General features: G+C 42.1%; 2 protein-coding genes across 3 annotated transcripts; both read left to right on the top strand.

Moving 5' to 3' along the window:
- The first annotated feature begins 1,577 nt into the window (after nt 1-1,577).
- On the top strand, nt 1,578-4,765 carry hemgn (hemogen). 2 transcript variants are annotated; one of them, XM_036933731.2, is made up of 4 exons: nt 1,578-1,889; nt 2,878-2,956; nt 3,561-4,039; nt 4,212-4,765. In XM_036933731.2, exons 1-4 carry the CDS (start codon nt 1,703-1,705, stop codon nt 4,325-4,327), a joined length of 861 nt encoding a protein of 286 aa, XP_036789626.2. In that variant the 5' UTR covers nt 1,578-1,702; the 3' UTR covers nt 4,328-4,765. The 2 variants fall into 2 exon arrangements, with proteins under 2 accessions (XP_036789626.2, XP_036789625.2); XM_036933730.2 differs by having other exon boundaries at nt 1,692-1,889; nt 2,878-2,968.
- Nucleotides 4,766-5,061: 296 nt separating this feature from the next.
- Nucleotides 5,062-9,956, top strand: LOC110497347 (tRNA (adenine(37)-N6)-methyltransferase). Its single transcript, XM_090210304.1, has 6 exons — nt 5,062-5,339; nt 5,488-5,633; nt 5,931-6,105; nt 6,379-6,536; nt 6,858-7,856; nt 8,484-9,956. Exons 1-6 carry the CDS (start codon nt 5,254-5,256, stop codon nt 8,702-8,704), a joined length of 1,785 nt encoding a protein of 594 aa, XP_090066430.1. The 5' UTR covers nt 5,062-5,253; the 3' UTR covers nt 8,705-9,956.
- Nucleotides 9,957-10,981: the final 1,025 nt, after the last annotated feature.

Below are 10,981 nucleotides of genomic sequence, written 5' to 3'. Positions count from 1 at the left end.
AAGGTAGTTTTGTGTATGTGTGTGTGTCCTCATTTGTTGCACATTGAGTTATTATTTTGGTAACCTACTATTGCTTTGCAAATTGTTCTGCATAAGTGTCATTGTCAAACTCTCCTCCAAAGCTGAAGATGAAAATAGAGGAGGTGTCACATATCTGGTAGTCCATAGATTATTTGTAGGGCAGTACTCTTTGTGGCCTTTCATTGGAAATTGCTAGTCTCCCAGAATGAACTGTTTAGGCTATGGCTTACTTAGTTTTTTCAATGGCTAACAAAGTACTTGGCTGTCTACTAAGTTGATGTAAAATTATTGTTTGAGAAAAATTATATTTGACACAAAATTCCAAAGCCAGAAACTAGGCTAAGTACAGTAATCAAGTATAGGGCCTCTTAGTAGAACTGTGCCTGACTGAAGACTGATAGGCAGTTGAGTCTTATTTGCTCTAGTGAAGCAGTGGCTTCCAGAGAGGCTCACTGGCTCAGACACAGCAGGTTGAGGCTTCAATGTGCAGGGAGAAGATTGAGAACACGCCCAGAGAATGAGCAGCTCCCTTGCGATGAGATAAGATGGTTATGCCTCCACTCTACTGTAGAAGACCCTGAGTCGCGGGGTAGGGGTGCTACTTTTGCCGCCTGATTCAAAAACAAAACATGGCGGTATTTCAAGGTTTTTTGGCTATGTTCTTCATTTGTAAGAAAGAAAAAACAACAGCCATAAAGATATCTTCTTGTCAGACTAAATAGTATTCAGTGAATGGATTGGAAGACATTGTGTTTACTTTCCAACTTATAGGAATGTATACTGTAGTTCCAGTGAATCTGGTATATAGGATACATTTTCTCTGTACTGTAGTTCTCGAAAGAGAAAAATACATGGCCTAAAGTATGTAGACTATGTATTCAGTGTTTGACTTGGGCAGGAGCTCCCCAGAGATGAGTATCGGCACCTCAAATGTTCTACTGCTTGAGCTCCTGTTCCTCTTAAAGAATATTAGTTTAAAAGTATTGTGGAACTCCTGCACCTAAATATAAACAGTACCGTCACCCAAAATGAGTCCCGGTGGCACCTTTTTCAGTCCAAGTCAAACACTGTATGTATGTAGGGCCGGTGTGGAGCCTTCCGGAATGTGTGCATGTCTATGGCTATACCCTTCTAACGAGCTGCACACAGTCAATCCCAGAAGCGTTGACTCACAGCTAGCTAGCCTACCTACACTGTCTGCCTCAGTCCCTCTGGGCTTTATTTTCTCTTGTTGAACCCTACTGTGCTCCTTCTCATATCACTGACTGGATATTGCATAACACCAAGAGAGAAATTGCCTGAATTCGGTCATTCTCTCTCCTGAGCACCAGTGACACACTCCGCACCTTTTATTTATACTGTGCTGCTATTCTCAGACACACACATCTGTATAGGCAGCCCCATGACAACTCTCTCTCTGTCTCTCTCTCTCTGTCTCTCTCTCTCACACACACACACACACACACACACACACGCACACACACACACACACACACACACACACACACACACACACACACACACACACACACACACACACACACACACACACACACACACACACACACACACACACACACACAGCCAGCAACATGGCCTGCTTTTTTATACCCGTTTTGTGCCAACTCCTCCACCTTTACAAATACGATAAGAGCTGAGCCATAAGAACTCTTGCAGGGCTATGGTAATGGTTAACCAGATAAGGATTTTTGGGGGGCGGGACTTCTTTTTTTATCAACGTTTTTACCCCTCTCTGCTCGCTTGCCCCTCTCAACAAGTTACATTCATTTCTACAGGAGGCAAAATGGAGGGGATGTTCGATAAAGAGAAACCAGAGTTGGAATATAAAAATCCCAATGATAACCAAGGTAAATGACCTCTGAACATTGTCTCTATTCTGTTTTATAGTGAAATATCCTATTATTTCTCAGATGTACCACTGTTCTCTGGAAAAGGTTACTATCTTAGTCCCAGTATTAGTATGTCATACTGTCCTTTTATTTTTTAACATTGGCTCTATTCATGCATATTCCTGCCAATGTATTTGGCTGCAAACTGGGTCACAAAGGACTTACTGATGGTTGATCTGTCCAAACAGATGTACCATTAAGATGATTGCAACTCAATAGGAACATGTATTTGGAAGACACTTTTACTGTAGATGTTCTCTGTCTGAGTCTGTTTGTCTCATACTGTATGTTTGTAGTCCCAGACACCATGTACTAACATGTACTAATCATCCTATACAATACTGTTTTCAATTAAACTTTTTCTTTCAAAAGCAGCTCAAACAATGTAATAGCCATTGAATTCTACCGTGCAAATATAGAGTGAGTTATAGGGAAATAATGCACGCTCTAGAATGCCCTTCAAGCCAATCAGAAAGGAGTATTCAACAATGCCATGGTATAATATGTACTATCATCCTATACTTTGGTATGCTGATGGTTTATACAATTGCTGCTATATAGCTGCATTGGATTTGCAGTCAATTTCTGACACAAATCATACAACACCATAAACTACTGGAGCATTCAAATATGGAGAGAGTTTTGTTACTACAGCATAAACTACTGGAGCATTCAAATATGGAGAGAGTTTTGTTACTACAGCATAAACCAGTAATTGATCAAGTACAGAGAGGACAGTGAAACAAATCATAATGAAACAAAGTGCCTAAGTAACCCAATTTTTATTGAATCATTGTTGGTTTATTACGATATTTACTAAATGTGTCTTACACTCGGACTATTGATGTAATAGAATTCAAATGCGGAATGAGAGTGAAGTGTCCTGTCTGTCGTTGACAGCTGACTGACTGACTGACTGACTGGTGTATGTTGGTCGGTGTTACAGGTGGGATCCAGCGGCGACTAAGAGACAGAGACCTTCTCAAGAAAAGAAAGGCAGAGGCCGAGGAGAAGGCGATTAACCAGTGGGTTTATGGGTAAATGTAGACATTGAGAAGAGGTGCAGAACTAGTAATGCACACTCATCCTCTAACAAACATGTTAGAGTTAGGAAGAGGCCTAGATTTCAACCACTAATAACGGTTTTCTGCTTCAGCCGACAAACGTGTTTAACTAGAAACTTGAGTGGACTATGTGGGCTTCAATACAGCTGCCAAGCCCTTTGTCCTTAGTGCTTACGTGCTTAAATAAGTTTGGCTGAAAAGCCACTTAACATGACTTTATGTTTTTGTATGTTTAAAGAATGTAAGAGCAGGAAATAGTAAAAGATGTGTACATGCATAAATAAAGTTGTGTACATGAAACAGTATATTTGATCATGATCGTATTTGGCTGTCTATCAGTCTTCCAGCCCACATTGTCCAATATGAAGCAAGAGGAAACCAAAGGTTGCTTAGGCGTTTCCGACTATTGGCACCACACGTTTAGATCAAGGACTTTGCACTATCAACAATGAATGATTGAATATCGCCAAGCTTAACAACGTAATCTGCTGCAAAGTGTAAACATTCCAGTTGCGAGGAAGTGTAATGACGACCCACGATTACATTTCTATTTGTGTGACTTCAGGGTAGAGAGCAGGAGGAAGAGAGCGAGGGGAAGAGAGGAGAAGAGTAGCTCGGGAAGACGAGGAAGGCCGAGGAAGACTGATCCAACACCGGAGCTCCCGGCTTCCCAGGAAGAGCCAGAACAGGAGGCTGTCATTGTAAAGGTGGTGTCCAAACCAGTGGAAGTCACCCCTGCCCCTACCTTGATCTCACTATCCCCATTCCTTCCGGTGGACCATAGCCCGCCAGAATCCCTACCGGCGTATGTCCCCCCCGTCCCAGACCCTATCCCTATCCTCGCCCCTGCTCCTGTGGCTGTTGTTGCCCCTTCTCCAATGTCTAACCCTGTTACTGCCCCTGCACCATCCCTGTTGGAGACCCTGTACACAGAAGGCAGTGACCAGGGTAGTGATACCCTGGACCAGGTGCTGATTGAGGACTTGGGTCCTGATGAGAAGGAAGACATCCCTCCATCTCAAAACAACTGGGGCACTGATCAAGGTACTAATGGCATCAATTAATGAATGTCTCTTTGCAGTCATGTACTTGACTTCTGAATTTACTGAAGTGTCTGGCCAATGAGCTCATTGGGATGTTATCTAGCTGTGGGGGATATGATCTCGTCACATATAGCATAATCAGAAATGTTAAACTAACCACCTTTCTGTCATAGGGTCAAGTGAAGAGCCGTCTGTCAATGTGCCTGAACAGAATAGAGTGTTCTCTACGTTCCCAAGGTTCTACACTGGTGTTCCTTCACAAGATCATCCACCAAGAAACGTCTTCTGAAATCCACTCAGATCTGGCCTCTGATAAAATACAGACAGATTACATGCAATGTAATCTATTCTGTCAACATGTGCATTTGAGACGTGATGCAGTTTAGCCTTACTGGTTAACTCATCTTTGTCATTTTGAGCCTGATAGAGTATGGATATGAAATGTAATGTACAATGAAATGCATGAATTCCAGCTTTAAACCGACACATGGATTTATTTATTTTTGCTTCATGAATGGTGTCTAAATGTGTTATGTGGCAAGAACTGCATTGTCTGTATTTAATAAATGAGTTGTACAAGCTAAACATGGCAGCATTTGAAAGTACATTTGTATTTAATCATTTCTGGTAACTGTGTTTTCTAATTGTGATTTTTACATTTTTTATACCAATGGTTTATTTGAGATAAGCGCTATGATAATAAAGGTGTGATGCTTTGTTGATAATATGACTGTCTCCTTGTTATGATCATCTACAAAACAAGAACAAGTCTCAGTTGCTCAATAGTACCCTCTGCTGTCCTTTTACAGTAGTGAAACAATCTCGAAGGAGTCATTATATATATTCAATATTACAGTAGACATGTTGTTTTGGCATTTCTCTAAACGGACAACCATTAAAAATAGTTATTTCTACGAGTTTCATCCATAACTCCCCATCAGGACACGAGTTTGAAATTTTGCTTCACAATTTACATAATCATTTGCGCATGCTTGCTACAGCACTCAGTCACCGCTTTCCATTAGTAAGTTGCTGGTTGGCCAGCTAGAAATGACGACACACATGTGCGGAAGCATTTCAGCAGAGATGTGTACTTTTGTTAGGCAGCACAAACAATCTCTGATATTTTACAACATTATCAGATGTTATTGTATGAATTCTGATTATTTAATCTAATCAATGACAAACTAGCAAAGCAATCAAGACACTATCAAAATGTCTGCCACTTGCAACTGTACCGAGCATGTCAACAAACTCAACCAGCAGATATCTGTCATGCGAAAAGAAATCAAGAATCTCAGGTATGAAATAAATGCTAGATGTAACGCATGGCATCTTGGAAAAAAACTAGCTAAATCTAGCTAAGTCGTTATTTGTATTACATACTGACTATATGCTGCTGACCATAATGTGTCAACACAGGTATTAAAATGTTCCCCCCCCACCCAGGCAATTGTTGGACAGTGCTGTTCGTTCTCATCGAAAACACATGACATCTCTCCAGTCTGCTTTGACACACATTGGCCAGAGTCGATCTCCAAAGAGTCAGCCAAGGCCACAGGCAGAACTAGAGACACGGAATTCACTTGAGAAAGGTAGCTGACTAAGGCACTCGATTTCTCGCTTATATCTTCCTCGCATGACTTGTCTTGATCATTGTTTAGCTTTATCTGACTGGCACTTAATTAGAACTTCTATTCAATATAGAATCAATATAGAAATATCGCACACAAAGGATCTTCCGCTTATCAGACTTTCTTCCAATGGGAATCATTTTCTATGAGAATGACATATCTATAGCTTGCATTTCTATCTGAAATATGTTTGGTCTGGTACAAAGCTAGATAATGGACCTTTAATCATTTTTTAAAATGTCAATTTCTCCTTCACAGGGACCATCCAGACAGTCCCCATAGGTTACATCAGCTCCTGTTTCTCAGTGAAGAATGGCACCCCAAGACAGCCAACCATATGTGGGCCCTCCAGGGCCACCCTTCAGATCCAGCAGAGTGTCTTCAACAACCCTGAACACTCACTGGTCGGCCTGGATAACTACTCTCATGTCTGGTATGTACTAGAGACGGGGATAGGGAGCCAAACTTAGTGGAGGGGGTAGGTAGCTAAACTTAAGGCTGTTTAAGAAGGTAGAAATGTCAGTATTACATAAAACAAAATGTATTTTTTGCAAAGACAGTTCTCTCATTAGTTAAACGTATCAAGGATGTGACAATAATTTTCTTTGTCATGAACTGTTTTGATCAACTTACATCCCATTATTCCCAATTTGTCTACACTTGTACAGTAAATACATTATCCTGCTTTCACTCATTCCATTTCCAGGGTCATCTTCCTGTTCCATAAGAACGGCCACCTGAGTTATAAGGCCAAGGTGAAGCCACCCAGACTGAACGGCCAGAGGGTTGGGGTGTACTCCACACGTAGCCCCCACCGGCCCAACGCCCTGGGTCTGACCCTGGCCAAGCTGGACAGAGTCACAGGTTAGTATCAGTCGCCAAAAACAGCTCGAATTGCTTTGCTCTTCTGCGCAGTGTGACGGTGCTCCGTCTAAAGGTGCATCCCCAAATATATATAATCCCCAGAATGTTGCAGAGTCTCATTTCAGATTGAGCAGTACATTGTGTGTGTGTGAGAGAGAGAGTTTGTGGGTGTGTCCGACATTATTGCAGATATGCTTAGCCTTATTGTCTCCATAATTGCTAAGCTTGGCATGCCATAGGCACACTATCGTTCAGTGTCGAACTGCCTGCTATGTGGATTGGTGTATTTTATGAAATAAACAGTTCACTTTCTACTTTAAGGTGACACACTTCATCTGAGTGAGATAGACATGATCGCAGGCACCCCTGTCCTCGATATCAAACCCTACATCTCTGACTATGACTCCCCACACAGTAGAGTGGACATGGACACAGATACTTATGACTGTGGCGTCCAACCTGAGAGCACCAGTGTACCATCAGAAGAGGGGACCACCAGTGTACCATCAGAAGAGGGGACCACCAGTGTACCATCAGAAGAGGGGACCACCAGTGTACCATCAGAAGAGGGGACCACCAGTGTACCATCAGAAGAGGGGACCACCAGTGTACCATCAGAAGAGGGGACCACCAGTGTACCATCAGAAGAGGGGACCACCAGTGTACCATCAGAAGAGGGGACCGCCAGTGTACCATCAGAAGAGGGGACCACCAGTGTACCATCAGAAGAGGGGACCACCAGTGTACCATCAGAAGAGGGGACCACCAGTGTACCATCAGAAGAGGGGACCACCAGTGTACCATCAGAAGAGGGGACCACCAGTGTACCATCAGAAGAGGGGACCACCAGTGTGGAGACGCTGCATTCAGACTCAGTAGCTTCGTCCTCCTGTACTGTTGATCCCCAGTTGGACTTGGGGGTTGAGAGACAGGATAGTCATAGCACAGACCCCAGAATACTCCACTCAAAAGACAAATCCAAAGTTCACATCCTCCATCCAGGCGATGCTTCCAGCTCTTCTGCTCCGAAAGCCCTGGACAAAGACATCACCACTGTGCTGGGGGAGCTCAAGGCCTACATCAGCGAGGGACATGACCCCCTCACCCTGGGGAGCTCTGTAGGAAAGTCTCAGGCTTCAGATGGCCCTAAAGCCAAGCCATTGGAGCCAGTGGAGGATAGTGCTAGGCCTTGCTATGGGGAAGAGGCCTACAGCACCATCGCTGGCTGGATCAGGGAGCCTCCTGTGACCAATCTGGAGGTGCGCTTCACACCCCATGCAGAGAGAGAGCTGGGGGAGTTTCTTGCCCCCATCAATACAGGTAAGCCTATGCATTGGGAAAGTATTCAGACCCCTTGACTTTTTCCATATTTTGTTACGTTACAGCCTTATTCTAAAATGGATTACATTTCAAAGAAAATCCTCAATCTACACACTACCCCATAATGACAAAGTGAAAACGGGTATATATTTTTTTACAAATTTATACAAAAATATAAAAAAATGCTTATTTACATAAATATTCAGACCCTTTGCTATGAGACTCGAAAATGAGCTCAGGTGCATCCTGTTTCCATGTATGAGTCCCCCTGTGGTAAATTCAATTGATTGGACATGATTTGGAAAGGCACACACCTGTCTATAAAAGGTCCCACAGTTGACAGTGCATGTCAGGGATTGTCTGTAGAGCTCCGACACATGATTGTGTCGAGGCACAGACCTGGGGAAGGGTACCAAAACATTTCTGTAGCATTGAAGGTCCCCAAGAATACAGTGGCCTCAATCATTCTTAAATGGAAGAAGTTTGGAACCACCAAACTATTCTACCAAATTAAAGTCAACGGTATTTAAAAAAATTAATGTTTCTCCGTCATCCATTTTGCCATAATTGTTAAAATAGATATATTTTGCCTGGCTTCTTCCTTTATGAATGTCCCCGTTTCTCTAGAATCTCATGACCGACCCAGGTTCCGGTTCCTGCGTGGTCCAAAAGAGGCTGCTGCCGCCATCAGAGGGGTTCTATCTGCTGACCCCAGGTCAGTGTATCGGAGGAGCCGCTGTAAGGACAGACTCTTCTTCTTCACCTTGGACACGGCAGACATCACCTGCTGGTTCGGACAGGGCTTCGCTGAGGTGCTCCGGGTCAAGCTCGTGGCTGTAGGAAAATAACTGGCCAGCTGAATGGTTCAGGTTCTGTATGATCCTAATGGTTCTGGTTCTATGGATTGATTTTGGAATCAGCTCTCAATAATTGTTTTACAGGTAAATCTGAGAAAATATGAATATTTAACTAAATAAATGCAATGTTATCAACAACTGTTATTAAAATAGATTTTATTTATTTTTCCCTGTAAAGATAGAGTGCTTGTTGAAATGGTTGGTTATACCGTATGATTGTAACACTTTATTTTACTAAGTAAGTTACATTATAGAGCATTTATTCCAAGCACCTCTAGGCTGGGAGAGAGCACCTCAGTACACTGCAGTGCACACTATCACTTATCAGATGGAATCTTTACGGTTGAGTTCTGTTTAGTAATGGTAGTGAACACACCTTTACTATCTAAGTTAGATTGTTACAGTTTTAATATCGACTCCGCTATGATAGGATATGGATTCCAAAATTGCTTCCAGTATTTCCCTTGACCTTTGTCAACCTCTCAGTTTTAGTAATCCAATGTCCAGTACAAAGTATTTTAAATTCAGGAATTGATATTGGGAACTTAATTGCCCTCTGTCTATATCCAGTGTGACAACAGTCTGTGGGATTGGTCAACTTGTCATTGTTGGATGGAGTGGAGTGGTGGGCCTTTCATTGTCTGGCATAGATTTACTACTAGAACCACTCCCCTTTCCAATAGCAACAGCAAATCACTCTTTCACACTACTACTTTGTATTCTTGTAAGTGTGTGTGTGTGAGAGAGAGTTGGAGGCGGTGGGTATTTTCATGTAAGGAGACGCTGTTTTTAGGGTCAGCAAATTACAACTAATTAATAGTGTGTTGTTAAATCGGATGTAAAGAGTTCACTGAACAGAGAGAAAACAACAACGCCTTCACCAGTTGATTTGAATTGCCTAGGAAGCAATGGGACCACTGAATCTCCACCGGGCTATGTTAAAGGCTGACTTCATCCTCCAAGCACTGGACTATGACTGTGTCGACAAGCACGATCACATGGTGCTGTGGTACGCGGCTCAGGTAGGTAACGGTCCTATCAATGACCTGTCTATTAAAACGTTAATACCAATCATCGAGTAGGACAGATGCATTGAGGTGAGGATTAGATGCAGATGAGACACCTGACATTTCTGTAATCTCCCTAAAAGTTTGTTTTTGTATACAACTTGTCTTGGAATGTTTTGTATTTTGTATGAAAATAAAACAAATACTGTCTTGTGAATAAAATTACTCAAATCAAATTTGGGCTTTACTGTGACTTCCACTGAACTTTGCCTTTGTGAACATGCAGCATCTGAAACGTTTGAAAATAATACCACACACTAAACAAACACAACAGCAGGTGGTAGTAATTGGTCAAATGCGACCCATAGATTTACGTGAAGGCGTTGGATTTGACGTTTACGGTTTATAGCCAATAGCAGCGAACCTTCTCGTGTTTGAAAGAAGTGGTGGTTGACGTTTCCTTCTGCAGTATGTTTGTTTACTTAATTCAAAAACATTTTCTTTAGGAAATATTTTAAGTATAGCTCGGACTTTTATTTACAGCGCTTTGTAGCCGAATAATTTAAACAGGGTCACGTTTCATAACGTTAGCCAGTAACTCTAGCTACTGTAGCTAACTAGCTAACGGCAATTTACCTAACGTTACACAAATGTCCCCGTGAAGTTCAAATTCTGTTTTATCTCTGTCCTTTAACACAGTGAATAATATGCCCAATGGTATGGGAATTAGCTCATGTTAGTCAACGTAATGATAACGTTATCTTCCATAGCCCATTAACTAGTTACATACTGTACATCGGGGTGCACAGATTCTGTTGCAAAACGTTTCTTAAACGGGGCGGGACCTACCTGAATTTGTCACAAAGGAAACTCGTTTTAGTTGCCAACGAAACTTGTTGCCAATTAGTGGTGGAAGATTACACCCCAGGAGTGAGATCTTTAGTAAAAAAAAATAATTGCAGAACGTTTCGTCTGTTGCAAAATGTTCTACAAGGGAAGTCATTTACTCCAAACCAAAAACATTTTTCCACAAAAACGAGTTTCTATTGGGGAAATGTAGGTAGGTCCCGCCCCATTTTGCTCAGTTTGCTGATGGAATCTGACTAATGAATACACCCCAGCACTTTAGTCTAAAAGCTAGCTAGCCAGGCAAGTTGGTAACATGTCTGATATGGCTTCAACAATAATACCAGGTTGTTTGTATTCTGACAGTAGCCCAGCCACTTAAGCTATCATCATCATGTTCACGAGAAGATTACTA

The sequence above is a fragment of the Oncorhynchus mykiss genome, chromosome 19 (genome assembly GCF_057628025.1).
Source record: "Oncorhynchus mykiss isolate SJ-2025 chromosome 19, ASM5762802v1, whole genome shotgun sequence".
In the NCBI taxonomy this organism is placed as follows: Eukaryota; Metazoa; Chordata; class Actinopteri; order Salmoniformes; family Salmonidae; genus Oncorhynchus; species Oncorhynchus mykiss.
The sequence above is the reverse complement of the archived record's forward strand: the minus strand, read 5'-3'. Positions and strand labels throughout refer to the sequence as shown.

Coding starts and splice junctions, on each gene's coding strand:
- hemgn (XM_036933730.2), top strand. CDS start 1,703: ATGGTAATGGTTAACCAGATAAGGATTTTTGGGGGGCGGGACTTCTTT. Junction 1,890..2,877: donor AAATCCCAATGATAACCAAG/GTAAATGACCTC, acceptor TCGGTGTTACAG/GTGGGATCCAGCGGCGACTA. Junction 4,040..4,211: donor CAACTGGGGCACTGATCAAG/GTACTAATGGCA, acceptor TTTCTGTCATAG/GGTCAAGTGAAGAGCCGTCT.
- LOC110497347 (XM_090210304.1), top strand. CDS start 5,254: ATGTCTGCCACTTGCAACTGTACCGAGCATGTCAACAAACTCAACCAG. Junction 5,340..5,487: donor AAAGAAATCAAGAATCTCAG/GTATGAAATAAA, acceptor CCCCCCACCCAG/GCAATTGTTGGACAGTGCTG. Junction 6,106..6,378: donor GATAACTACTCTCATGTCTG/GTATGTACTAGA, acceptor TTCCATTTCCAG/GGTCATCTTCCTGTTCCATA.